This window comes from Daphnia pulicaria, chromosome 2 (assembly GCF_021234035.1).
Source record: "Daphnia pulicaria isolate SC F1-1A chromosome 2, SC_F0-13Bv2, whole genome shotgun sequence".
Taxonomy (NCBI): Eukaryota; Metazoa; Arthropoda; class Branchiopoda; order Diplostraca; family Daphniidae; genus Daphnia; species Daphnia pulicaria.
Window position 1 is genome coordinate 11,115,847 of NC_060914.1, and position 26,978 is coordinate 11,142,824.

The following is a 26,978-nucleotide window of genomic DNA, read 5'->3' on the forward strand; positions in this document are numbered from 1 at the left end:
TAGGGTCACACCAATGTAACACAAGTCTCATCCAGCGACCGCATTATTCATCTGTTTATCTTTTTCTTCCTACAGATTTCGTGCCACGTCATTGTGCGATTTAACTTTATTTGTTTTTATTAGTTTATTCCAAATTACACGCAAGCCAATCCGGCTTGCTGTTTGGAGTTTTGAACTTTTGATAGGGAAAAAAACCGAAATTCAAGCAACTTTTACCGTTGAACTTTCAAGGGAAAATGAAACAGAAAGAAAAACAATTGAGTTCCGGCACCGAAATGAAAAGTGTCTTGTACCGGCGTGTGTCTTCCGCACGCATTCAACAAGAAAAAAAGGAGATGGTGTACACACACGCAAGCCACTTTTAACGGTCCGCCGAATGTCGTCGTCCTTACACAAGACAGCGCGGGCTGCGCGGCTGGCCAGAATGATTAGGAAATCTAACAGTTTGTGTTATCCACCAAAAAACGTTAAGTAACAATTTGAGCCAGAGAGAAATGGGCAAGACGGACAGAGTGTGTGTGTGTGTGTGTGGTTATCTGGTCATTATTATTATTATATTTTTTTGCGAGACGGCCTCGAGGCGTTGAAGAGCAGCAAATGAGAGTTAACGGTGTTTCCCTTTTAGATAGAAGAGAAAAAGGTGCTGGTCATTTAGAAAACAGAAAATGTGGCGCGACTGAATCGTATCTCTTAACTGGCAGTTAAACATTGAAATTACCGTTCGTGACGCTCATCCTCCATCTTTTTCGCGAAAATTAAAACCAAAAATCTGCCGGGAATTTCATAATCAAAAATTGAAACTGTACAACGTCCAGGATTTCCCAACTGTTTGGTAATTTTGGCGCCAGTTGAATCAAAATTTAAACGTTGCAAAGCCTTGAAAGTTGAACTCTGTGATTAAGTCGTATAATGCATAACTATTTCACAGCTAATGATTTACTTCTTTGACACGCAGATGGTACGTGTGTATCAAACGCCGGATTGGTTTCGGGGAATTTCTTGTGGTGTAATCACAGGTCCACTATTGAAGAGAGAAACGGACTGGCCTTTTTTTCTTTTCATTTTTTAGATCGACTGTAGGTATACGAACGGCGTTACTTTATGGCGTTATGGTATAGTTAACATTCAATTGTCGATTCGGCTTACTTTTTCTTCCGTTTTTATTCCGTTGTTGCGTGACCGCAATTTTTTCGAAATATTTTTATATTCCCCCACTTTTTTTGTAGTAACACCCTGTGAAACATTTTCACCTTCAATCGAACGTGTGTGCGATGACGTCAATTCCGATCGGAATTCGGGTCAGAATGATAAAATGGTTGTAGAGATTAAAAATCGATTTATTATTACAGGACTGACAGGCGGAAGAGTTTAACATAAAACTCTCGTCACCTGCAACATATTTCTAACATTCTAACATATTTTTAAAACAATATTTCTTGTTTCTTTTGGTGTGTAATCGTCCGGAAATTAAATAGGGACACACATGTGTATACGTATCATGGATTGAATAATAATATTAATAACAAGTTGATTTTGAATCGGTCAAATTTACCGCTTCAAATAACGAAGGAATTTTTTGGTTTTCTAGAGGGAAGAAGAGGCTTCGATTTCCACGGCCCGTTTGACGACGTATGGCGTTAGACGGGCTTTCTTGGTGGGTTGAACCGCAGTGGAACTATTAAGACATAAAAATCAAGAATAAATCAATCAAATTAATTTGAAAATTTCTCAATCAGGACAAAACTCACGTCGACACTGCGGACGGACTGACTTTCTCCGCCACTTTGCTGCTGGCCGCTGGAGCCTTTGAAGGAGCCACGGATGAGGAGCAAGTGCTGTGGGTCATGGTGATATGTTCCGTCTTGGTCAGGGTGGTCTTGACCGTTTCCGTCAACGTTTCCGTCATCATCTCGACCATCGTTTCGACGCTGGTGACGCGTTCCAGGCTCGGAATGGTGGAGAAGACGGTCAGCGTTTCCGTGACGATTTGTGTCTGGACGACGGGCTCGGCCTGGACTTGCTGCTGCTGCGATCCCTGGTTGATGCTGTTCAAAGATTCCTGGAGAACCTGAGGATCGGTGAAGATGGACGAGGCGTCAATGTTTCCGGAAGAAGCTGCCGCAGCGGCCGACACGCTGGGCCGGCTGGGTCTCCTGAAGATGCTGAGGAATTGTCCGAGCGGAGCGAAAATGGTTTGAATAAAACTGGGCCTGTTACCGGTACCCTGCGACTGGATGGATCCAATCATGGCGCAGCAGATAAGGATGGCGATGCTCAACTTCATTTTGATTTTTGAACAAATAATTTCGAACGGAACACGAAAAAGAATTGCAAGATGGAAGGAGAGAAACTTGTTGCAGAGGACGGACGTCGAATGAATGTGCCGGTAGACATCTTGCCCGTCCCTTTTTATACGTATCCTTCAAGTCTGCTGCTGCTGGTTGGTATGTCCATATACACAGGTGGGTTTTTCTTTTCTTTTTTTCTTTTTGAGCTCGTGAGTTGCGGCCCTTCAAAAATGGCCGGCAGACTTTTTTCTCTTCTCGATTTTTTCTTCTTTTTTCTTCGGTGGGCAAACATCAGAAAAATCGACGGGGGGAGGTCTTGTAAAGAAAAGAAAAAAGAGGTCGAGTCGCTTTAGGTGGTTGGTTTGAGGTCCGCAAATTTCTTTTTCTTTTTATTTATTATTAACGATTTTTGTTTTCTTTTTCACCTGTACCCCAAAAAATAACTGCAGGTGAAAATGGAATACGGAAGCCAATAATCCGGACTCGTGTGGTCAATACACGATGGAGAAGAAGTTCTTTACCCGGAGTAGGTCACATCACCTTTTGTCTTATCAGGACCGTACCACCTGTTAGAGGTTGACAACCAAACTGGCGATTTATCTGGAATAGATTGCTGAACCCTAAAAGGTACATTTTGATGATCTCTCTTTTATTATTATTATTCGACGGACCGTCTGAATGCAAATGAAACAGGAAATTGAACGTTTTCGAAGCAAAATAGAAAACTGACTTATCCAAGATTTATGAGCTTTGTCGATCGATATAAGGTCATTGGGTTAAAGCCCTTTTGGTTTTCTCTCTCTCAACTGACGTAGAGAGAAATTTTAGTTTTTCGTGTCAGAATAGCCGAATTTATCGTGAATTTTCTCTGAAATATTTCTTTTTGACCGCACTGGATAATAATAAAAAGCCGGCTGTGTGTGTGTTTCTACTATACGTGTCACACCACACAACGGCCGGAATGATGAATGGTGTTAGTCGCCCCCGTTATTATTTTTCTAGCCTAGTGCTCTTATTCTCTCCTCTAGCTTCAATCGCCATTTGTTTTGGACGCGCTATTTAGAAAACCCAAGAAAATAACCCCCCGAGCATCAACGCACCTGGACCCGATTGGGTGCCAATTTCTTTCCACCGCCGTCAGTTGGAAACAGTTTGAATCTCAATCAACAGGTGGAGTAGTTGCCAATGATTAAGGGAAAAGAATTAAAAATAATAATATTACAAACCCCGCCCTTTTTCCCGCCGACTAACAGGTACTTTACCTTCACCCGAAAGTGTCCGCTCACAGGTGGTGAATCCATTGGGAAAAAAAGAAAAAAGAAAATTAAGAAAAATTTTCACGATCAAACTTTTTTTCCGCCTGGACGAGTAAAGAGTCAAACGGGTCTATTTTTTCTCTAGTCTCTAAGCCAGAAACGAAAAAAAAAACAGGTTTTTCTTGTAGATATAATAGATATTTATAATAATATTCACACACACACACAAAGTCACACAATTGAACGGGAATTCGAAAAATCTCTTCGTGAATTTTTGTCCATTTTTCTTTTAGCGTTCTTTTTCTTCGAATAATTAATTTAGGATGGGAGAAGGGATAAAAATATCAAATACTTAAATAAATGCGACCGCGGCTGATGAAGCGAGGGAGGTGGATGAGTTTTGTAGCACGTTGAAATGTTATAAAATATGTACTTTAATTTTTGTTAAGACTTGTCTCTTTTAAAAAAATGTATGATTAAATTAATTAATGAATTATTTTGTGAATGATTTAAATTTAGACGGATGGTTCATCTTCGGAAGCAACTAGCGTTTCATTGGATTCACCCTCGGGCTGTTGCTGTTGTTCGTCACCGTCAATGGACGATTCAATGTCAAAAGTACGTCCTTTAATGATGTAAGGGCCTTCCGGAATGGCGGAATATTCCAATCTATTTTCAAATTCGTCTTATAATGAATGAATTTAAAAGGAACTCAAATAGAAATTTAAAAAAACTCACGCAGGAACGCCGGATCGCTTCATAATCTCCTCGATCCTGTTTGGGATCTCTTTCCAGTTGATCCTCCTCAATCCGATTTCCTGGTCGGGGCAAGACGTGACGACCTGAGTGGCGGTGGCCGTCATCTTCCTGGTCAACGTCGAAGTGGCAATCAGCCGCTCGGTGATGGTCTCGGTGACAGTGAAGAATTCCGACATGGTGGACGTGATCAACATCTCTGTCGTTTCCGTTTCCGTCATCGTCATGGTGATGGTTTTGACTTCCGGCAACGAACTCCATTGATTGATGGAAGCGGCGCTCAGCTGCTTGGAGCTGGAACTGCTGCTGCCGGGCTTGGTACTGCTGCCCGGCCGGCTGGCCCGGCGGAAGATGGTGAAGAAATTGCTGAAGAAATTGGCCGACTGGGCGTCGGCAACTCTTGCGCTCTGTGCGGCCAGGGCGCAAATCACAACGAACATCAACAACGAGCACTTGTTCATGATGGAAGGATGGATGAGGTGAGCAATGATTTCACACAATTGGTTCACGGTGCGCAGGAAAACTGGGCGGAATCGGTAGGGACAGCAGCGGAGACGAAGTCGAGCCACTCTGAACGGCTGATCAACACCAAATGGACTTGGTTGACTAGCCGCACTCGGATCTTATCTTTATATCTCTTCCATTGAGCTCCGCTGTGTGTGTGTAGTAGTAAGTCGAAGGCGTCAACCAACCACCGCCACCCCACCCTATCTTACTGGGTATACTGTACACCCACCCGGTGCTGCTGGGCCCAGGGGCCGGATGCTTATAAGGTGTTTCTCTTAATTCCTCCCCCCTCCTGCTGCTGCTGCTGGATGGGGACGGAGTATCTACAATTTCTCCCTAATCTCTCTCTTGCATGTGTGTGGGTCTCATCTTGGCCGCCAATTGAAAAACAAGTGCCATCTGGACGCGATCTGGGATGCGGAACCCAGGAGGAGGTGGTAGTGGTGGTCGGCTGCTGCTGCTGTGGGGACAAATAGCGACTCTTTCTTCTTTCTCTTCTTTATATCTGCGGTCGGTATCAAATAGTTAAAAGTTTCTTTTCTTTCAGATGTTCTTATACCCGTTTCCCGTTAGACTGGGCAGCAAGAAGAAGCTCATCGTTGCGTCGATTTTTCTTATCTCATTGTGGAGAAGAAAGAAGAAGAAGGCCTCATTGTTATCCACACACAGAGTGGGCCGTCGTCGTAGTAGATCAGAATCCCGGAATGTTTCTCTCATCATCAATTCTCAACGGGCTGTGGATGTAGACCAGACGTGATGATGAGATGGGCCCTCGTCCAAGTGAATGATGGCCGTGCGCTCGACTATCAACTTAGGCCGCTATATAGAATAAGGATTACATCTCGCTCGACTGCCTTATTGGGTTATTGGAATCCCTCCGACATTTGGCAAAAGAAAAAACCCAGGCAACTCTTCCAGTTGTGTGTGGGCATATTTTTATTTGATTAGAAATCAATCAGCACGACTGGGAGGATGGCATTTTTTGCGGTACCTGCGGAGACGCTGGACGTCGAAAAATTGATATGTATGAGCCAGGTAGAGAAACAGTTAATGAAATTGTAGATATTGTAGGCCATCTTCTTGTTAAGCGACTGACCCACTAAAAATAAGATATGTTTACTAATTCAATTTGCTATTCAAAAAAGTTCAAATTTCCCGCCGAAATGCAAACAACTTGGCTCCAAAGGACTTTGATGAATAGCCGCTTGTTAGTTTGTTGACTCTTGTGTGCAACGCCGGCGACGACAGCTCACGACACGCTAGCAACCGTCTACACAAGGAATTAAATGAGACCGCAGGTTTTCTCCCAGTTGGAGTTAAAAAGGGGGCCCCCCTTAAACTTTTTTGATCAAAAAAGAGAAATGAGGTTATTAAAAGATTAAAGTGGTGGCCGGAATTGTGAGCCATTTATCGCTCGTTGGAAAGCCAATCGATGATCAATTTTAGCGATTAACTTTAATTCGATTAGAGCAGATTTTTCTCCCGATCGAAAAGGAAAACTGAGAAAATTGAACCGTTTGTCGTATTCCAATATATTTGTTCAAATTCGTAATGATTGGGAAAGAGATTCGTGGGGAAATTTTTGTCAACATCCGTGAATATGTTTTATACCGTTAAAATTTCCAATCGAAAGTGATTAAAAATATTTCTTTTACGCGGAGAAAACGACGGGATTATCCGATAGTTGTAAAATCTTTTTTTTTTTCTTCACCGGGAAGTGAATGTGAATAAGATTTTATAAGCCAAAGCTCTCTCGAGATGGGCAGTAAGGATATGTTAGCCATCCGGACAGTAATACTGTTATTGTCTGTGTGTGTGTACAGTATTATTTTGCTTTTAATTTGTTTTCCGTAGTCCTTGTCTTTTAATCTAACGGGACTGGGAATTTCGTGTATTTTCAGGAGTCCGTTTTTAGCTGGGAGAAATATTTTTTGAATTGTTTTCCATCGAGAGAAAAACGATTAGAAAATTTTTGTGGAAAGCGGAAATTTGTAATTCGCCAAACATTTTCTCTACCAAGTCACTCACGGTATACACACCTGTATGTGCGTTATGCTCGGTCATTGGCGGCTCATTTTCTTTTTTTTTTTAGGGTCACCTGGTTTGATTCTTTCAAAAAATGAATTAGCCTAAAAATATAACCGTTCATAATTCATTTGACAGTTTTCCCCAAATTTAAACTGAAAAGCTTGACTGTTGTAATGCCAGTGCTATTCACGTGTCGCATTAACCAAGTCCCCCGTCCGATTTATTTGGTGAAAGGACCACCTATTAAATTCAAAGTAGACCGACTTTCCCGCGCGAATTTGACTTGTCACACCACAACGGCGGCCGGCAACCTATTTATACGGTACTATAGTAGTATTTTTAATAACTACACACTATATATCGTACAGTAGAGTTACATTCTGTTGAATCAAAAAGTGAAGACAAAAAGTTTTGCGGTTGAAAGCCCCTCGGTTTTTAATCGGGGCCGCCAGTCTTATATTGGCGCTAACCTAAATTTTCCCCTCGCGTCGATATGTACAAACTTGGCACGAAATTGTCTTTTCTCTTATTGCTCCTGTCGCAGTTTAGTGAGCCGAGACTCTTTTGTGAAATCGGGAACACCGGCCATCATTTTGAATTCGAATATTCCATGACGGAAGAAAAAGAAATGGACAAAAGGATTTCATTGACTTGGTGTTAAAAAATATGTAAAAATTTGAATGAAAGCAGCGGGGATCTGGACATTTTATACTGGGTGTTGTATCAGTATATTTTCATCAGGTGTCTGATTGTTGTTAGCGGCGACCACATGGTGTTGCGCAGCCCATAATTTAGTAGACGTTGTAGCTTGTAGTGTATGTCGCAGGTGTAGATTTTCGGTCGTTCAACTTTATGTTTCCTCTCTTCATCTTCTTCTCAGTTGCACTGGCCGGCCGGTTCGAAACTCACAACTCACGCTCTTTTGACCGGCAGGCCGTTGAACGCTCTTCCGTCAAAGCAGATTTACACGTCACCGGCCGTGTCGGGGTAGCAAGCCAAGCACATTTTAATAATCTCCATTTTTTTAAAAAAAGAAGTGCTAAAAAGATGTCGGCCAAGTGATTCAGTCACGCCTCGTATATCTCCGACGATCGTGAGATTTTCTTTCTAAATATATATGAATTTTGATTCTTTTTCTTTTCCAATCTATTTGCTTTAATAGCTTCTCCCATTCACAGTCCAATAAAATCTAAAAAAGAAAATTTTTATTCATATCAATTTTGGGCGGAGATCGCACACTAAACAATTCAACGAATCTCCTGTGTGAACGAGTTCATCTTATTTTACACGAACGGTCAAGAATTTCTTTGTGTATCCAAATTTTGAAATTTATTCAACATTTTTCCTGGGGGTCGTTTTTTCGCGATGGGCCGATAACTCAACGATTCTGTAGTAGGTCCGTAAAATGAAATAAGTTTCAAATTTAATGAACCAAAATCGTTATTATCATTTACTGCGGTAAACATAATCCAGCTTGAGTCAGCGTTTAATTCCGTCCATTTAGCGCGATCCCGTTATAACTTCTTTTTCCAGATCTCTGATTCCACTTGCAAATTCCCTTTCGAAAAAGCGTTTGCCTATTTAAATGGGTTATTTATAGAACTGAGTCTCTTGTAAGATCTAGGAAATATTACCTTAGGTCCATTTGCTTTCCCGAATTGAGTCTTCAAAGAGAAAAGCTGAAACTGTCGACGAACATTTAGGAATTTGAAAATGTCCTGTAAGAGTTTCTTTGATTAATCAAAATTTATTTCAAAAGGAACAAATGGCCTGTACAGGAAATCAAAATCTTGTTAATATTTCACCTTTAGATGTAACAGCAGTAGATGTGATAGCATCAGAAGTATTTCGGTCGTGTCACCATTATCTTCAACTTGGTAATTGTGAAACAAATTAACCGATAACAGCTTTTTTTCTTTTGATTCTTTTGATTATCGCACCTTTTTTTAAAAATTTAATCAGTCGAGCAGACGACACAGATTTTGCCATATGTTGTCGAATGAAAATTTGGACAGGATGACGGAAAAATGCAAAAAATTTTAAATATCTTTTCTCACACTTAATTCAGTCAAATTATTATTGAAAAAAGAAAATGTATTTTTACTCGTATCGCCCACTAAAATAATTCAACAATGGCTGTGCGCCCGTTGTGTGAACCAGCCCATTCTTTTTTTACACGACGACGGGATAAATTTGTTGTGCTCTCCAATTTTGCATATTATTAGCTATTTTTCTTTTCACTGGTAAAAATATTTCTCCGCTGATTCTTCCATCGGAAATTCCTAACGGAATAATTGCTCGGTCGTAACTCATTAAATTTGTTTAACTATTCTATACGTTTGTTTCGACAGGAAATGCGTCATTCTTGTTTCCCAATTACCAACTATTTACCCAAAAGTTTTTAAATGCCTGGAAAAAAAGAGGGGAAAAATAATAATTCTTTCTCGTTAATACTGGCCACCTTCCGATTTACAGTTACATTCCGTTCCGTAGTGCGGAAGCGCCGCCGTGTTTTCTCCCGCTTCTCCCAGACGCCACACAAGTTCGTGCCATTTAAAATTCCGCCGCCGGTCAATCGCTTTTCTCCGACTGGGATAAAATATTTGTTACATAATTCTGGAATTTCTACGGAATAATAAATAATAATAATAATAATAATAAAAATAATTCTATCGAAACTATATCACAGAGACCCTCCCCCTCTCTCCACCGAAATCCCGGACCGATTTCGTGACCACGATCGCTATTTCACCTAATTTCAATCCAAATCTAATCAGCACAATTCTCCGTACATTTGAGGTAAAAAGATAATAATATATGCGCGCGCGCGCGCAATCTGGAATTCTTTCTAGGGCGAATGGTCAGAAAGTCAAAATAAGTTACAGAGCTTTGCCAATTGAATTTCGACAAATTTTTTTCAAGTTTTTATATTGAATTGAATTTTTTGTTTGTTGGTTTTTTGAATAAATTAAAGGGAGATTTACACTGATTAATTGGTGTTAGTTAGTTGAAATTAAAATAAGTTAGTGTTAATTGTTTGAATTGTTGCGTCTTTTTAGAATTTTTACGATGCCATCTTGATCATCGGAGAGCGTCTGCTCTGCTGTTCCATGAACGACGATTCAATGTCGATGGATCGTTTAATGATGTAAGGAACGGCAGTGACAGCTGATGGAGTTAACCTGGAAAAAGCCAACAAATTACTGGTAATTATTTAATGAATTCTTTGATTGAAAATAATAAACTTACGGAGCCATTTTTAGATTGGCTTTTTTATCTTCCAGCTGGACACTTCGGCGACGTTTGGCTGGAGCCGCTTCCGGAACGGCCGTCTCTGTCTGAGTATTAGCTGATGTCTCTGTCACCGTCGTAGGGACGATCTCCGTGGAAATTTCAGTGATCGTTTGAGTGGAAATTTCAGTCGTCGTTTGAGTGGAAATTTCAGTCGTCGTTTGAGTGGAAATTTCAGTCGTCATTTGAGTGGAAATTTCAGTTGTGATTAGTGTGGAAATTTCCGTCGTCGTAAGAGTGGCCGTTTCGGTAACTGTGCTGACCTCCGCCGGAAGAGTGATGGAAAGCGTTTCGACGGGCAACGTGATGGTTTCGACAGTGGACGTGCAAATCTCGACGGGCAGCGTGATGGACAGGGTTTCAGTGGTCATCGACGAAGTGGTGATCACCTCCGTCATGGTCGACATCACAGTCACTTCCGGAAGTGTAACGGTGGCTGTTTCGATGGATGTCACCAGTTCCGTCATGGATTCCGTGACGGTGGCCGTCGAGACTGTCGTCTCCATCGCCGTCACGGTGATTGGCTCAAGTGAAATGGTTTCCGTTTCGCGGATGACTTCCGTCGTGGTCACCGGAGACTCTGTCGTCGTCATGGATGTGATGGATACCTCCGTCGTCGTTACGGTCGTGACGGAAGGCTCCAGCTGGACCGTTTCCATCTGGATCTCCGTGACGATGGACGTCAGCAGCTCCGTCGTCGTCACTGTGGAAGCCGGAAGCGTTACCGAGGTGGTCTCGATGCTGAATTCCGTCGTCGTGCAGATCTGCGTCTCCATTTGGTACTCGGTGAAAGTGATGGGCGCCACCGGAACGGACTGGACCTCCTTGACTGTCGAAGTGGACCATTCCGTCAGGATCATGGTCATAGTTTCCGTCAGCGTCGTCTCGACAATCGACGTCTCGATGATGGCGTCATTGGTGACGGTGACAACGACGTCGCCGGCGGATGACGACGTTTGCTGCCGACTGACGCGCTGGAAATTGCCCAAATTGCTGAACAAATTAAAGAAATTGGAGAAGATGTTTTGAGCCTCGGTTGAGTGGCGATCCACAATCAGGACACTGGCCAACACGACGATAAACAGAAATTTCATTTTTGTCTTTTTTAGGTTTTCTTTTAGATTTGCGACTTGCCACTCGTCCAACTTGTCTACGAGCACCCAATAAACTGATGCGATTCCCAGGCCGGAGCTACTGTCATATATGTAAGGATATCCTAGTGCAGGTAACATGCCAGCGAAGAAGCAGAAGAAGAGGGTAAAAACAAAATAACTCGTCATTCCGTCGCTGGCGGTCAAATGGGCGGAACAGCGTGCCTGCCGGTGTGTTTGGCCCATCGCTCAAAGAGACGGACGACCGAGTCCCGCGGCGAAGAGCAACCCCCCTCCCCCGTCAGGGTAATCATCTACAGGTAGGTACATGTTTTGTACGGTTGCGTCAGAAAGTGGAAGAACCGAAAGAAAAACAACATCAGCTGGGCGCGAAGCTCTATATGCAACAGCGGATGCGGTCTTTAGTTCCGACAGGTTGCACGTCTTTTGTGTACATACTGGAACCCATTCAAGAGTGCAGGGCATTTACACACGTATCATCTGCAACTAAAGAAATAAAACATTTGTTTAAAAAACAGCTGTGGTGTATCTTTAAGAACTGAAAGATTATGACCAGGGTCAAACCAAACAGGAAGACGAGGGGGGGGGGGGGAATTTGTTTAAAAAATGCACAGAAAATGTTTATAGAGTCATCAACTGCTGGACGTGCACACATAACGGTCGCGTCCATTACCGTAGTACAAAAGACGAGAGAAAAGAAGAACCCGCTTTCGTCAAAATGTCCCGTTTGTTTTGAGTCTTAACTTCTTCCCCCCCCCCTCCTCCGCTGTAGTATCTTTTAGACACATCTCTCTTCCGTTTGAATTATAATTTAAACGGTTCAGTTGGGGATGGAGTTATTTTCAAGTTTCAACAGTCTACCTGCTGTTGTTTTGGAGGGGGAAAGCTAAGAAGTTCTCTTGTCGGCACATGCTTCGAGTTTTTCACAGTTTGTCGAGATGACAATCGTTATATCAATACGTCTAGCAGGCCGTTATTATGGCGTAGACTATTGTCAGAAAACGTGAAGGAGCGGTTTTTTTTTTTTCAGCCGCCGATAATAACGTCTTTTTTCTGATGGGTGGAAATACATATCTTTAGTATCTTCTATTTTAGAAAAACACCGCACTCGGGGGAAATTCTTTCCATTGTTGGGCAAGTGGGACGTTTTGGAATGCTCAACTGGAGAAATGGCCGGCATCGTAACGGATGAATACGTAAATAGGTAATTCGGGAAGACTAACAAAAGCCAATCAAGCATTATTTCTTTTTTTGTAAAAAAGAAATTGACGATGAGTGGACTTTTATTGGAAATTGTGCAATGCAGCAAATTACCCCCACGTTATTTCCCAGCAGACGAACTAGCACGAATCGACAACGAGTGCAGTTGTCTTGTTCTTGACAAATCAAACAAGTTTCCAATTTTTCTATTTTTTAATTCAAATTTTGACTACTTTTTTTGGGATAGTGTGAATCATGATTTATTAAATACTTGTCGATTCAAATTGTTTTCATTGTGGGAAATTGAGCTGCCGTCGTAGAGTTCCGCACACTTTCGGACAAACACTTTGACATGAGAATGACTGACTCCTCGTCACAGAATAATAATGACGGTGCTAACGGTTCGCACGGCAAACGTCCTGCTCAGAATAGTGGGAATTCGGGAGCTTCCTTCCCCAAAATAGTTAAGTTTAATGGTAATGTCCACAGACCTCCAGGCCGGGATTCAAACTCTCCCAATAAACGACCTATGCCAGCACACTACTCTAGAGAGGACTTGTTGGCCCAACGGCAGGCCTTACCAATCTACCCAGTTCGCCAAAAGTAATATTTCTTTAGTAAAATTTTGTAATGTGTTTTGTTAATGCATTTTTGTTTGTTTTTAAAGGCTACTTGAAGAACTGAGGAAACATCAAACTTTAATCGTTATTGGAGAAACTGGAAGCGGTAAAACAACACAGATTCCCCAGTACATCTTCACTCATGCAATGACTGAGAATGGAACTATTGCAGTCACTCAGGTTTGTTAATTCTACCCATTTTATGTGGGAAAAGTTTAATTGTAGTGTTAAAATCTTTTACAGCCAAGAAGAGTTGCTGCCATAACTCTTGCCACCAGGGTAGCGCAAGAGATGGGTGCTCAGCTTGGCACAACAGTTGGATACACTGTACGCTTTGAAGACATGTCCAACTTCAAAACCAAAATCAAATTCTTGACAGATGGTATGTTACTCAGAGAGGCCATGCTGGATCCACTCCTGAAGAGATATAGCGTCATCATTCTTGATGAGGCTCACGAAAGGACCATTCACACAGATGTGTTGTTCAGCGTTGTCAAAACTGCCCAGAAACGACGTGCAGAACAAGGAAACAATAAGTTGAAAGTGAGTTTACCTTTTAACTTTATCAGCATTGAATGACATAACATAATTCCATTTCTTAGATTGTGATCATGTCTGCCACTATGGATGTTGACCATTTCAGCCATTATTTCAATAAAGCTTCCGTAGTGTACCTGGAAGGTCGACAGTTTCCTATCCAAGTCTTTCACGCCAAGCAAACTCAAGAAGACTATCTTTTTAGCTCATTGGTGACTCTCTTTCAAATTCATAAAGATGCACCAGCTGAGTAAGAAAACATCTATTTTCAAATTGTCCTATGATCCTGTTTATAATTCTCTTTTGATTTTTGTTTACCTAGTCATCACATTCTAATCTTCTTGACCGGCCAAGAAGAGATTGAAGCATTCGCCAAAAGTGCTCGTACGATAGCCAAGGTATACAGTTTAATCTAAACAAATTTTAAAAGTAAACAGCTTATTCAAGTGGTAAATATTTACTATAGGATCTGCAAGGCAAATATCCAAATTTAAAAGTTTGCCCACTGTTTGCAAACTTACCGCAAAATCAGCAGATGGAGGCGTTCAATAACCCACCGCCAAACACAAGAAAAGTGGTGCTCAGTACAAATATTGCTGAAACTTCTGTCACGATTGATGGTATACGTTACGTTATCGACTGCGGTCGCGTCAAAGCCAGGTAATTTCTGCAACACAATCATCATGCTTGGATTTTGTCATTTAATCTGTTTATCAATGATTCAGAACTCACATGCCCGCTACTGGAATGGATATTCTTAGAATACAAAAAATCGCCCAGGCTCAGGCTTGGCAACGGGCTGGTCGAGCTGGTCGACAAGCTGCCGGATTCTGCTATCGTGCCTATACATTAAATGTAACTTTTTAAAAGTTATTTGATATTTGTGATTTGTTGTAAAATGTTGGTTTATTCAATTAGGATTTTGAGAAAATGGCGCCAAATCCAATACCTGAAATTCAACGTAAGATACATCAGTAAAAATGAGATACCTAAGATATTGACAGAATTTTTGAAAATTCTAGGTTGCAGTTTGACAACTGTTGTGCTTCAACTTCTGGCCTTGGGCGTGCAAGATCCGCTGAATTTTGATTTCATGGATAAACCACCAACTGAGGTAAGATTCCCTGAAATGTTTGGACAATAGATTGAATTGTGTACGCATTTCATTGAATCTAATCGATTCCACAGCTTATCGAAGGAGCCATGCGGGAACTTCACTTACTGGGCGGGATTCAATCGACAGAGAAACCTGTTTTAACCGAAGTGGGCCAACAGATGGCAGCTTTCCCACTTGATCCACGCTTCACCAAACTGATATTGGCATCGAAAGAGCTCGGATGCACGTAAGTTTTGCCGCTTGATTGGATTCCCGTGCCAGTGATTCAGCAATCAAATCGACCGGTTGCGGTCGTTGTGTTTGTGTCTTTTAATCGCAGGGAGGAAATTGTGAGCATCGTCGCGCTGTTGTCGGCCGATTCGATCATGATCAACGCCACTGCCCAACGGGAACAGGCCAACAACGTCCGTGCTAAATTCGCTTCCTCGGAGGGCGACCATATGACTCTGTTGAACATTTTCCGCGCTTTCAGAACAGCTAAACAGAACCGAGTACGTGTTGACGAACCCACTAAATTGTGATTTACTGTAACACTGATTGCATTTGTGTCGTTGTAACACGGGCAGAATTGGTGTTTTGAGAACTTCGTCAATTACCGGAACTTGCTGTACGCCGTCGAAGTCCGGAAACAGTTGGCTGAGTTGTGCGAGCGGATGAACATCCCGATGAAATCGTGCAATCCACAGACGGAACCGGTCCGCCGATGCCTTTTATCCGGTCTCTTTCTCTCGGTCGCCGAGTACCAACGCGAAGGACACTATCTCACTGTACGTACTATTGTCTTCTTTTTTTATTTTCCTCATTCCATCCATTTAACGACTTTGTTTTTCTTTTCTTTTGCAACAGCTTGGATCTCGTCAAACGGTGGCTATCCATCCGTCGTCTGTTCTCTTCCACTCGAAACCGTCTTGCATCGTCTTCACCGAGCTCGTTCAAACTGGCAAACGTTACGTCCGTCAAGTGACGCTTATCGATCAAGACTGGATAGAGGAATTACCCAAAGACACACTTTTACAGCTGCGCCAAGTAAGAATAGATTGTTGGCGGATCGAAATCTTCTTGGTTTCCAATTGGATGACGACTGGTTATTTATTATTATTTTTGCTTTTCCATTTAGACGTTTCGAGGGACTGTCAGCGGACCGCATCGCAAATGATAGCCAGAGTTCTTGTTATTTTGTTCAACCACATCGGGAATACCAATACATCCATTAACGAAAATTATATTGCAGTTGTGTATTCCTAGGCGGACAAGGGTTCAATAATCCCCCCCGATTCCACGATTGGCGGTTTTTTGTTTCGGAGGAGTTCCCATCTTTGGTCGGTGAAGTAAGATGAAATCATCCAAGCGTCGAGTTATGCGTTATGGAACGTCTTGTTTTCCCCCGCATATCGACCACAATGTCGACAAGTTAAGGTAAGACTCGCAGCCCGTTGCTAGGTAGGTACGTTTTACGAGAGGTCTTTGCACTATCTGCGCCAAGAATCGACGCCCGATCGGGTTGGCTCCTCAACCGGATTACATCCATCGTTAAAGAGCTCTATTGTCTCATGCGCGTTTATTTGTTATGCATCAAACTGAACCTTTTACGAGCCCCCCCGAAACCATTTTGTTACGCGGACGTGTTGTTCCGCCCGCAACGCAGTTGTTTATGGGCGATCGTCGTTTGTGCTAGCCGGGTAAGTAGAACTTTGATAGATTTATAGCTGTAAATGAGAAATGACCGTTATGTATTTTTAGTTTTTCTAATGCACCAAAAGTTTTAACTGTAAAGTTTCCTCAAGTTTGATTGCTAATCGCTTTTTTTTGCTAATTGAGTGGCGGACTCTTTTTCTTTGTATAGGCAAGTGTCAGATGATGGCGACTAGTTCTTTTCTCCGTGAGATAGGGATGTTATAGGCTGACGACGTTTTGCGGTTGTCGTCGACAGCGAAACCTGTTATGTTCACGCTTGATTTCCCGTTCGTAACCAAGCAGCAGAAGACCAGTCATTACACCCATTAGAGACAACGTTCACCACAACACCTTGCCGGCTAGTGGTAGAGAAAAAAAAAGAAGCCGGAAAGTAGGAACGGAAGAGGATGAAAGAGAATTTTTCAGTTATTCTACGGCCGGACCACTGGCCAGACGTTTAATCGACAAGTTCTCGCGGACAAAATCGTTAAAAAGAAAACAACATGACTTCTACTATGAACAAGAAACAGATTTCCTACGTGGTGGCTGGTCTTGTTACCTCGATTGCATTGATTGCATTTTGCATCTGGGCAGGCGTCGGCGGATTTTTCGACAGGTTCAGTCATTCTCAAAAACAAAATGTAAGTTGAATCGAATTTTCTATTTCATCATTTGATACTTAATTTGTTGTTTGGCTTACACAGGAGACGTCGGAACCAGTGATGTCGATTAAAGATAGAAGAGGATTCATTTTCAGTCGATCGTCTGATCATCCGGAAACTGTTCGAATTATTGCCAGTGTCGCTACGTCAAAACCTGTGCCCATCACCCACCCCAATGTTTCCTCATCTTCCGGGGACCATTTGGCTAAAGTTCAGCGTTCTGAAACTATGGCGACATTAGCCAACGAAGGATCTAGCCAGTGGGCTCAACGCCAGCATTTAACCCCGACGCCCAAATCCTTTTTCGACCTACCCGACTCCCGAGTTTGGGGCCCTGCCTTGGTGCAGCAGCAGAGCCGAACGGCGAATCGAAACAACGAACGCTCGGATCTTTTTTACCAGCCCGTCGATGAGTCTATCAGAAACTGGGATCACGATTCTTTCAACATGAGCAAACTACTCAACACTGTCAGCCGCATCTTTGGCGTCGACTTGCAAGAAGAAGATCCTCACGTGAAAGCCAACGAGAATGCCATTAGCGCCGATCGCTCTTCCTGGGTGACGCTGAGTTATTTGAGTCTCAGCATCTTTCTTCTTCGCCAAATGGATCGACTCTTGAAGTTGCAATCGGAGCCCGTCGATCCGCTCCTGATGGAAGAAAGAGGCCGAAGCATGAGCAGCGCACTACAACCGTGGACTTACAATAGTTTGAACTTGCTTTTCACCGAACCCAGTAACAACACGGACGTGGAAAATGTAGTCAACAACGCGGCCGGTGAAGATTCGGCCGATGATTACCTCTGGGCTGCTCACAATATCCTGAAAGCTTCCAAGGATTCAAATGGCGAAGGTTTAGACTGTATTTGGTCTGCTTATTGCACGGAAATCAACAGCCGGGCATCTCTGGAAGGTATATTTGTCAAGTGAAATTAATATCTTCCGTTGGTCGTAGCATTGAGAATGTGGGAATTTTATTGACAGGAGTAACAGGAACAATAGCAAAGATGAACGCTGTAGTGTTGAAAATGGCGACTGGCTGGCTGAGTCCATCTACCGCTATGATCAAATTGATTCGCGCCCCTTTTGACTGGAATGGAATCGACTGCAATAAAATATTCCCAAGGTATATAAATAAGCATTTTCTCGTGACATAAATCTGATCTTTTCTTTTTTTGTGAAAGTTGTAAAGCGGATGATGCCGTAAATTACCTGGTCCGTCTAGCGACGACCACATCTGGTTCCAACTAAAATACGGAGGGATACTATAACGGTGGAGGTATTTCGGTTCGCATAAACACACCGGTCGAGTTCTGTTACGTTGTAATGTTCGTTAACTTGTCGCGTGTGTACGGGTTGGTTGGTGTATCATATCATTCTAATAAATCCTGATTATTGAGTACGTTTGGGTCCACGTTCAGCGTCTTGTAACCGAGCGGAATAAGGAAAGACGCGCGTTTTTACTACCGATACTCAAACAACCTCGTGTAAACCACAAAAGAAAATGGGCAATTTGAAGGATATGTAGTGTGAAAATGTTAAAATGCAGCAGGAGAAGAAAAAGGAAATTACCCACACTTTTCCGATTCAACAGTTTAATCGATGCGGATGCCGCAGTCATCTGGAGATCTCAACAAAAGGTAAATGTACTTGGAATACTTGGAATTACAAAAATTCCATTTCCAAGAAACAGACGAAAACATCCTTTCTGCAATTATTGGCCACTAGATGCTGTTGACATCAGTTTGTTTTGAATTTTGCAAAGAACCGACTGCATCCAGCTTCCGCAAGAATATCTTTAAGGGAGGATAATGTTTTAAGGAAGGATAATGTTGTAGTCAAAAACTTATAATTTTAGAAACAGAGCGCATCTTTCAAAATTGTGAAATTCGATTCCTTTTCGCCAAACGATTGATTTGTTTCTTACTTCCGGTTTAGAACTGAGTCTCTAGCATGATAACTATTGATCTAACGTAAGGGTCATAGTGCTATGCGACTTACGTCACCAGGTTACCAGTTCCCTCCGGGCCTCTGGTAGCGCCAGTACTTTCCCTACACAGTACACACTTTCCTTGATTTGGTTACATTTGTGATTTTCACCAGCCCGGCCGTTGGTATTATTGCTAGTAATTCTGAAATCTGTGGAAATGCCCAGAAAATAGCCCTCTTCTTCTTAGTTAATTGTAAATAAACAAGTTTCTAAACAAGTGTGTTCTTTATTTATTTTGAGGGGAATTTTTACTTACTGACGGCTAAATTTTAAACTGAAATGAAGTTGCCTGATTTTGTCATTATAAAATAACGATTAACACCATTTTGAAAAACCCGCAATAATTATTCTTTATGGCCACCTAGTAGAGGAATTTTGAACTGCTCTATCGAATCATGCGTGATTGCTTGTTGTCGTCTGGTTTATTTCCACGTGGCGAATTGTTGACCGAACACCGAAGAAAGGAAATTATATTTATATTTTAATATAACTGAGATTACTTTGATCTTCTCATAATTATTTTATAGAATTTTGTTTTTTTCCACGTAATATCGAAATAATCTCTTCAAACAGTAATTTTATTGTTTAAGACTAAATTCTGTTGATTTGGGACACAAAGCTGCATAAAGCATCAACACATTTTTTAAAAAAGTTTCTGTGTTAAGAAACTGATGGCCTGTTGCAACTATTACCCTTTTCAATCACCAAAATCTGCATGACAGAATCAATGTTTTCCTGTGCACATGCAATGCTTCATATAAAGTTGAGCAATGAGCTATATCATAATTATTGCAAAATTTTCTGTTTTTTAACCCTCACTAAATTTTTCACTTGTTTAACAGATTAGCAAGGGGCATTAAATATGAAATGGACACATGCATGGAAATATTTCAAAACAGGATGTTGAATTGGGCTAACTATTGAAAGTCCTGAATGCTGCAATGCATACGTTTTATTCTAACTTCAGGAGGTCACACTATTTTACTGCTTATCATAATTTTCATTACTTCACTGTGGAGCTTAAAGCTACCTTTCTTGTAGGTCTGAGTGCCATCTCTCAAGTGTACACTATCAACGATAGTTCAGTTTGCAAGAGGAAACTTTTGACTCAAATCTTCAAACCTTTTCTTCTTTCAAAAGAAATTAGTAAGCCTATTTATGCAATGCTTGAAATATTTGTTAGACCTAAATTCTTATTTACATTGTTTTAAAAGCTGCCACTCTTTCTACGACCAACATGATGACCAGCACCAGCAGCACTTTGAGGTTATAGAACTCTACGAAGTTAAAAAACGACTTCAGCCCAAGTACCAATAATCACATTGGTATTAGGGTTAGTTAAAATTAGTAGTTGGAAGTTGAGGTAAACCAAGAAGAAGATGAAACAGCCATCACATTCAAAATTTCTTTTAAGCTTGTTTTTATAATTTATTAATCATAGACCAGATGGGGAATCAGTGCTTGTGCAATTACAGTCGAGAATAAAGGAATAAAAAAACAGACGGTCCTAAATTTTCCCAGTTGACTGCCTATATTCAAGTCATTGTCAATCAGGAGCGACAACAAGGTGCAGTAACATCGGCCCGGTCTTTAGAAGTGATCTTCAATTCAACAGTAGCTGCCGAATGGTCCTTGGATTACGAAGTTTTTCTTAGTTATTCTTCGTTCAAGATTAAAAATTCCGCGAGGTTCATGTAAAAGAATAAGTTATCACATGGAACCGTGGACACATTTCAAAAACAAAACAAAATTGTCTTTCATTCTTCTCTTTATTCAGATGCCAATATTGTCCACCCTTTCATTCGTGCTGACGCCATTCTTGAAATTGTTGGAACATGACTGACGCCTGTATTCTAGCTAGGTAATATTATTTGTGCAAATTTTTAAGCTAATAAAACTATCTTTTGTGATAACGAATAAGCCAGTTAAGTATTATCTACGTTATCTTCAAATAACCTAATTAGGTCAAGATGTTGGCATTAGATCCCCCCCCCCCTCAGCATGCATGAAGCAAAATTTGAAATTAACACTTACACTTAGTTACATGAGTTGACTTGCAGAAATGTGAGATGATGTCAAGCCAGCATCATCACAAGGATTAAAGGGGAGGAGAGACAAAATAACTGTTTCAAGGCTGTTCGCTACCAAACGATGTTGAGTTCAAATTGGGTCAATAAAGGTTACTCCTCCCTTCAATTGCTCCATTTTCATCTGACCTCGAATACTGAAAAATACCTCCAGGGTTTTTGCTGCGGGAAATCGGCGTGCCGATGGGCATTCCAGAGACCAAAAAATGCTCAGTAGTCCACGTATTCGCACGGTGTGCACTTGTCTCTAGTTTGCTGCTGTAGTTTTGCATCTTCACGCCTTTGCACTTGGATTAATTTCGTTTCATGCATTGCCTACACAGTTTTTCGTGGTTTCTCTGTAGTGTTTTGTGTCGTTGGTTACTATCTCATCACTATATCAGCACAATTGCATCTGCACTGTAATAGTCTTGTAGTGTTCGTAGATTGATTCACCTTCTTTGTTGTCCACACCAGTAGCTACTTAATTAGAGTAAGCCAATCTAGATAAGGTTAAAGTTAAGTATAAGTTAAGGATATTGTAGGTTAAGCCGATAAGCTAAGCTAAGGCTATTGTAGGTTAAGCTAAGTTAAGGTTTAAGTTCACGATAGAGTTAGTTGCCAATTTACTGTGATGGCTCTGTGGTGTAGAAAATTCGTCTTTAGTAATCCCCAACCCTAACGTGTCAACTAATAACCTTTTTTCTTTCAGGAAATTGCAATCTAAATTCAATGTTTTAGCTGTATATATTCTATTTTTGCTTAATTGATTATGGTTTAAAAAAACTATAAAGTTTATCCATAATTTGTCGTTGATGTAATTAGGATCATGGACCGGAGAGGATCGCCGCCGCCACTACAAGATAGGACCCTGGCCCACGGGTCAAAGGTACATTTCATTTGATTTTAAATGCCTTCAACTTCTTTTATTAATGTTTTTGGATTTTCTTTAGACTGGAGAGGATCGCCGTCGCCCTCGCCGCCGCCACCACCACCACCGGAGCCGCTTCAAGATCGCCGCACGCTAGAACCTTCGCCAATGAATCTCAGGTATATTGTTTTATTCTTAGTGTCTAACCATACTTTTTTTATGTACTCTAGATGGAACCCAGGACCAAGGAGGAACGCCGCCGCCACTACAAGATCGTCGCTTCAAGATAGGACCCTGGCCCACGGGTCGAAGGTAAATTTCATTTAATTTTAAAATGCCTTAAACTCGTTTTGTTAATGTTTTTTGGATTTTATTTAGACTGAAGAGGATCACCGCCGCCACCACCGCCGCCGCCGCCACCACCACCGGAGCCGCTTCAAGATCGCCGCACGCTAGGACCTTCGCCAATGGATCTCAGGTATATTTTTTAATTCTAAGTGTCTAACCATACTTTTTTTATGTACTCTAGATGGGACCCAGGACCAAGGAGGATCGCCGCCGCCACTACAAGATCGTCGCTTCAAGATAGGACCCTGGCCCACGGGTCGAAGGTAAATTTCATTTAATTTTAAAATGCCTTAAACTCATTTTGTTAATGTTTTTGGATTTTCTTTAGACTGAAGAGGATCGCCGCCACAGCCGCCGCCGCCACCACCGGAGCCGCTTCAAGATCGCCGCACGCTAGGACCTTCGCCAATGGATCTCAGGTATATTTTTTAATTCTAAGTGTCTAACCATACTTTTTTTATGTACTCTAGATGGGACCCAGGACCAAGGAGGATCGCCGCCGCCACTACAAGATCGTCGCTTCAAGATAGGACCCTGGCCCACGGGTCGAAGGTAAATTTCATTTAATTTTAAAATGCCTTAAACCCGTTTTGTTAATGTTTTTTGGATTTTATTTAGACTGAAGAGGATCACCGCCGCCACCACCGCCGCCGCCGCCACCACCACCGGAGCCGCTTCAAGATCGCCGCACGCTAGGACCTTCGCCAATGGATCTCAGGTATACTGTTTTATTCTAAGTGTCTAACCATACTTTTTTTATGTACTCTAGATGGGACCCAGGACCAAGGAGGACCGCCGCCGCCACTACAAGATCGTCGCTTCAAGATAGGACCCTGGCCCACGGGTCGAAGGTAAATTTCATTTAATTTTAAAATGCCTTAAACTCGTTTCGTTAATGTTTTTTGGATTTTCTTTAGACTGGAGAGGATCGCCGCCGCCACCACCGCCACCGCCGCCGCCGCCACCACCACCGGAGCCGCTTCAAGATCGCCGCACGCTAGGACCTTCGCCAATGGATCTCAGGTATATTTTTTAATTCTAAGTGTCTAACCATACTTTTTTTATGTACTCTAGATGGGACCCAGGAACAAGGAGGATCGCCGCCGCCACTACAAGATCGTCGCTTCAAGATAGGACCCTGGCCCACGGGTCGAAGGTAAATTTCATTTAATTTTAAAATGCTTTAAACTCATTTTGTTAATGTTTTTGGATTTTCTTTAGACTGGAGAGAATCGCCGCCACAGCCGCCGCCGCCACCACCGGAGCCGCTTCAAGATCGCCGCACGCTAGGACCTTCGCCAATGGATCTCAGGTATATTTTTTAATTCTAAGTGTATAATCATCCCTTTTTTTTATGTACTCTAGATGGGACCCAGGACCAAGGAGGATCGCCCCCGCCACTACAAGATCGTCCCGCCGCAGCAAAGGACTTCGAAGATCTTTAAATGGTACGGTATAACTATTTCTTGTCTAAGGTTGTGTGAGTGTTTTATCGTGTTAAATTTGTGTGTGTAAGTATACATTTGTTGTTTATTCCCTATCCTATATAACCTTACCTTCACAATTACGGTATATCATTATGGTCTAGAAATAGTAGTCACTCCAATACTATAATCCTGTTTTCCATTCACATCACTCTTTTGGTTAGCCAAGGTAAAAATTTAGTTTTTCTGGTCTAGATTTAGTTTAGTTATAGTTTTAGTGTAATATTAGTTTAGTTTTAGTTTAGTTTTTTAGTGTTCTAGACGGTGGATAAGTGTTTTTAGTTTTAATTTAGCTTTAGTTTAGTTTTAGTTCAAGTTTAGTTTAGTTTGTTGAGTACTTTAGTCTGGTTTAGTTTTATTACAGATTATTGGATAATTGGTTACCATCTAGGTAGTTGTTAATGTTGTTTGGTTTATTTACCTTATAAATATAAAAGCCGTTATTAAAAGTGGAAATTGCTATACATTCCACGTTTTTCCTCTTGGTGTAAATTCTGGCAAGGCCATTCAAGATTCATCGGCGTTTATGTTCGTTGTTTGATAACTTTGATTAACCAGATGGAACATTGAGGCAATATCGACTAATGCGCTTACTTTTTTCGCTGAGCTGTGTTAGTCTTTTTTTTTTGTTTTTCTTTTTCTTTTTTCCGAAATCTTGAATGACACATCTTTAATCTGAATTCTGATTATCATAATATTTCACATATCTGAAGTATTTTTTTTTTTCGCAACGTCATACAAATTGATCGCATCATTCGCATGTTCGGCTGTTCGCATCATTCGTCATTTCGTCTGCTGTGGCGTGGTTTGGTCTGATCTGGGAGCTGCGGTAAAAAGCACATTTTGGTCAAAATAAAAAATATTTACGTTTCCATTGCTTATTGGCGAAAGTAGCACGATGAACCTAACCAAACCAAACCTAACCAAACCAAACCAAAACTCAAAAGCCTAAAACTTATGTTGGAAGCTCACATATCGTGGAATACAAATGTGTGGAGACAAGGTATTTCTCCATTACTGCTACCACACCAACCACGTCAAATGCCTTACTAAATTCAGCAACATTCACCACATGATAAAGGTAAGCATCAATATAACCTATCACCACGCTACTGCAATACTTCATGACACTTTCTTTAGCATCAGGAAATTTACCTCAACCTAAGGAGTAAGGCTGTTGGTTGCTGTGATTTCCATTTTTGCAGTTTTTTATCATGAAAACTTCAGTGTGCTTCTTAGTATAGGTAAAGATTGAAATGCTTTAGTAACTGTTATATTTTCAATTCATTAATGCAATACATTTTTTTTTACATAGCACATAATAGATCCTTAAGCCAATGCTGACCTTTGTCCAAGAAGGAAGAGGGACATCCAGCAACGTTCTGCTCCATCCTTATCTTCCCGACGTACACTTATCTAGCTTCACTGCTTTTGCGGCTACAACTTGTCCTACTTCACCGACGAGTTGGAACACTTCAGTGGTCGCTACCTCCTTTGCTGTTACACACCTGCAGTTACTAACCACGGGATTATGCCCAGGTACCCAACAATTGACTTACTTTCGTAGGTTATCTACCAATAGTCTAGTTGCGTTAAACTCTGTCTGTGTAATAGTTTCCAAAATCAGGCCCTTCTTACGCGCAAACAAAGTTTTACTTTGACGTTTCTTTTTTCTAACGCTAGATGGCTTTTTGAAAATTTGCAGCTGTCAAAACATTCAGTTTCATTACTTTGAACATCTTTTTAAACATTTATTGGCAGTTATTTTGTTGAAGTATTTAGTGATAACTAACGATAACTATTCCCCCAACAAAGCTCACTTGTTAGGTTTTCGATATTTGATTTTTTATTTCTACTTCCGGTTTACTCATTTCAGTCTGTAGTTTAGTAAATATTCATCTGACGTACGAAAGAACCACATATTCGTGATCCTCGTAAAATTTGTGGTAAAGTTCATGTTCTGTTTTTTACGTACGCGTACTTCCGGTTTTGAAAATTTTCCTGGACTATAGTTCAGGAAAATTCTCGATTTTGGCCAAATTTTGGATTTCGTTTAAATCACACCTAATCGACCCCAAATTTCATGGGGATCACGAATATGTGGTTTAATTTGACGACAGCTCAATGGTTGAGGCGCTGTGGTTACTTCCGGTATACTTCCGGAATTTTTTTTAAGACTAGCAAGTGAGCTTTGTTCTGTTTACAGTTCTCAACATTGCAAGCTTGATTTAAACTTTAAAAAATTGCATATTTAAATATTTGAGCTAAAAAACCCTGATTATTGTTTCTATCTGTATTATGTAACTTTTATTGGCATGTCACTAAATAAGAATTGTTTTGTCTTTAATCAGGTAATGCAGAAGAGACGTCGAGAAGATGGACACCAAAACAACGCCGGTATCTCTAAAATGTCAGCGTGGATCATCATTTGTTATTGGTAACATGTTTGTGTTTGTGTAAGTTAACCCGTTGTCTGCCACGCCTTTGTTCTCCCCTAGCTCCTTTGCACGGGCTGCGTGCGCTGTTCGGTCTCGTGGTTTTCATGCCGCGGGGTTGGAAAGTCGCACCAGCCCAAAACTTGCCGCAAGGCGCCTGTTAATGCAATGCACTATAGGGACTTCCCCCTTCACGATGCGGTGATGGATTCTCCTGTCACCGTATCAGCCCGGACTTGTCAGCAATGGCAAGTCCCACTTTGGTCACGGATCCTTCAGACGTGGCGCGTAGAGTAGTAGAGAGCAACCTACGCCCGTATGGCGTGGCAGCCAACGGGTTAACTTAAGTGTATGTATATATGTGATTGTAAAATGTGGTGGAATTGTGGGTGGAGGTGGGACAATAAAGCAATTAATTCCTTTTAATGTTTTTGTTTGTTGTGTCTCATAGCTTATAATAAAAAAAGTTTAGTTCACGATTTGTATATTTTACAACTTTGAAGTTTTACATAAGTTAAAGGCAAGTGACTGATAAACTCCAAACTCCTCAAATAAACTTCTATGAGAAACCAAACATTATCTGCAATTCATTTGTTACGCCAACTAAAGTTGAAAACAGAGCTGTTATCAAAATTTTTTAGTTAACACCACAGTATATCTCTTTCTTAAATTGCCCTCTAAATGAAGTTTGGCCAAACACCAGAATACGTCCGAAGGCAGAGTGACTAGAACAATAGTC

At 41.3% G+C, this 26,978-nt stretch overlaps 6 protein-coding genes and 4 long non-coding RNA genes across 12 annotated transcripts in view; 6 read left to right on the forward strand and 4 right to left on the reverse strand.

The window, feature by feature from the left end:
• LOC124326368 (speckle-type POZ protein-like) overlaps window positions 1-26,978 on the reverse strand; it is a 315,941-nt gene that overhangs the window by 283,370 nt on the left and 5,593 nt on the right. The window lies entirely within an intron of this gene.
• Window positions 1,320-2,397, reverse strand: LOC124326530. The gene is made up of 2 exons (XM_046785430.1): window positions 1,749-2,397; window positions 1,320-1,675 (listed from the first exon to the last, which is right to left on the reverse strand). Exons 1-2 carry the CDS (start codon window positions 2,282-2,284, stop codon window positions 1,585-1,587), a joined length of 627 nt encoding a protein of 208 aa, XP_046641386.1. The 5' UTR covers window positions 2,285-2,397; the 3' UTR covers window positions 1,320-1,584.
• LOC124326807 lies at window positions 2,324-3,557 on the forward strand. Its single transcript, XR_006915854.1, has 3 exons — window positions 2,324-2,462; window positions 2,738-2,915; window positions 3,352-3,557. It is a non-coding gene; the product is annotated as an uncharacterized LOC124326807 (long non-coding RNA).
• Window positions 3,628-4,894, reverse strand: LOC124326528. The gene is made up of 2 exons (XM_046785427.1): window positions 4,283-4,894; window positions 3,628-4,213 (listed from the first exon to the last, which is right to left on the reverse strand). Exons 1-2 carry the CDS (start codon window positions 4,759-4,761, stop codon window positions 4,060-4,062), a joined length of 633 nt encoding a protein of 210 aa, XP_046641383.1. The 5' UTR covers window positions 4,762-4,894; the 3' UTR covers window positions 3,628-4,059.
• Window positions 9,879-11,355, reverse strand: LOC124326191 (integumentary mucin A.1-like). 2 transcript variants are annotated; one of them, XM_046784891.1, is made up of 3 exons: window positions 10,348-11,355; window positions 10,085-10,299; window positions 9,879-10,017 (listed from the first exon to the last, which is right to left on the reverse strand). In XM_046784891.1, exons 1-3 carry the CDS (start codon window positions 11,218-11,220, stop codon window positions 9,900-9,902), a joined length of 1,206 nt encoding a protein of 401 aa, XP_046640847.1. In that variant the 5' UTR covers window positions 11,221-11,355; the 3' UTR covers window positions 9,879-9,899. The 2 variants fall into 2 exon arrangements, with proteins under 2 accessions (XP_046640847.1, XP_046640846.1); XM_046784890.1 differs by having other exon boundaries at window positions 10,085-11,353.
• On the forward strand, window positions 12,552-15,935 carry LOC124326084 (ATP-dependent RNA helicase DHX33-like). Its single transcript, XM_046784700.1, has 14 exons — window positions 12,552-13,041; window positions 13,106-13,238; window positions 13,302-13,601; window positions 13,661-13,845; window positions 13,918-13,993; window positions 14,062-14,255; window positions 14,321-14,450; window positions 14,514-14,556; window positions 14,618-14,709; window positions 14,784-14,938; window positions 15,032-15,203; window positions 15,279-15,479; window positions 15,559-15,738; window positions 15,830-15,935. The coding sequence occupies exons 1-14, from the start codon at window positions 12,791-12,793 to the stop codon at window positions 15,866-15,868; spliced, it is 2,151 nt and encodes a 716-aa protein (XP_046640656.1). The 5' UTR covers window positions 12,552-12,790; the 3' UTR covers window positions 15,869-15,935.
• On the forward strand, window positions 16,065-19,252 carry LOC124326246. Its single transcript, XM_046784965.1, has 4 exons — window positions 16,065-17,027; window positions 17,091-17,958; window positions 18,030-18,171; window positions 18,230-19,252. The coding sequence occupies exons 1-4, from the start codon at window positions 16,890-16,892 to the stop codon at window positions 18,294-18,296; spliced, it is 1,215 nt and encodes a 404-aa protein (XP_046640921.1). The 5' UTR covers window positions 16,065-16,889; the 3' UTR covers window positions 18,297-19,252.
• On the forward strand, window positions 19,359-22,138 carry LOC124326707. Its single transcript, XR_006915715.1, has 7 exons — window positions 19,359-20,005; window positions 20,077-20,181; window positions 20,250-20,398; window positions 20,477-20,741; window positions 20,813-20,896; window positions 21,927-21,990; window positions 22,055-22,138. It is a non-coding gene; the product is annotated as an uncharacterized LOC124326707 (long non-coding RNA).
• On the forward strand, window positions 22,158-24,988 carry LOC124326729. 2 transcript variants are annotated; one of them, XR_006915748.1, is made up of 8 exons: window positions 22,158-22,284; window positions 22,351-22,583; window positions 22,649-22,872; window positions 22,939-23,171; window positions 23,238-23,476; window positions 23,542-23,768; window positions 24,518-24,885; window positions 24,951-24,988. It is a non-coding gene; the product is annotated as an uncharacterized LOC124326729 (long non-coding RNA). The 2 variants fall into 2 exon arrangements; XR_006915749.1 differs by having other exon boundaries at window positions 24,945-24,982.
• Window positions 24,986-26,296, forward strand: LOC124326746. Its single transcript, XR_006915772.1, has 3 exons — window positions 24,986-25,048; window positions 25,120-25,343; window positions 26,156-26,296. It is a non-coding gene; the product is annotated as an uncharacterized LOC124326746 (long non-coding RNA).

Coding starts and splice junctions, on each gene's coding strand:
- LOC124326084 (XM_046784700.1), top strand. CDS start 12,791: ATGAGAATGACTGACTCCTCGTCACAGAATAATAATGACGGTGCTAAC. Junction 13,846..13,917: donor CATAAAGATGCACCAGCTGA/GTAAGAAAACAT, acceptor TTGTTTACCTAG/TCATCACATTCTAATCTTCT. Junction 15,204..15,278: donor GAACAGCTAAACAGAACCGA/GTACGTGTTGAC, acceptor TAACACGGGCAG/AATTGGTGTTTTGAGAACTT.
- LOC124326191 (XM_046784890.1), bottom strand. CDS start 11,220: ATGAAATTTCTGTTTATCGTCGTGTTGGCCAGTGTCCTGATTGTGGAT. Junction 10,018..10,084: donor GCCAATCTAAAAATGGCTCC/GTAAGTTTATTA, acceptor GGCTTTTTCCAG/GTTAACTCCATCAGCTGTCA.
- LOC124326246 (XM_046784965.1), top strand. CDS start 16,890: ATGACTTCTACTATGAACAAGAAACAGATTTCCTACGTGGTGGCTGGT. Junction 17,959..18,029: donor CAGCCGGGCATCTCTGGAAG/GTATATTTGTCA, acceptor TTTTATTGACAG/GAGTAACAGGAACAATAGCA. Junction 18,172..18,229: donor TGCAATAAAATATTCCCAAG/GTATATAAATAA, acceptor TTTTTGTGAAAG/TTGTAAAGCGGATGATGCCG.
- LOC124326530 (XM_046785430.1), bottom strand. CDS start 2,284: ATGAAGTTGAGCATCGCCATCCTTATCTGCTGCGCCATGATTGGATCC. Junction 1,676..1,748: donor AGTCCGTCCGCAGTGTCGAC/GTGAGTTTTGTC, acceptor ATGTCTTAATAG/TTCCACTGCGGTTCAACCCA.
- LOC124326528 (XM_046785427.1), bottom strand. CDS start 4,761: ATGAACAAGTGCTCGTTGTTGATGTTCGTTGTGATTTGCGCCCTGGCC. Junction 4,214..4,282: donor AAGCGATCCGGCGTTCCTGC/GTGAGTTTTTTT, acceptor ATTTGAAAATAG/ATTGGAATATTCCGCCATTC.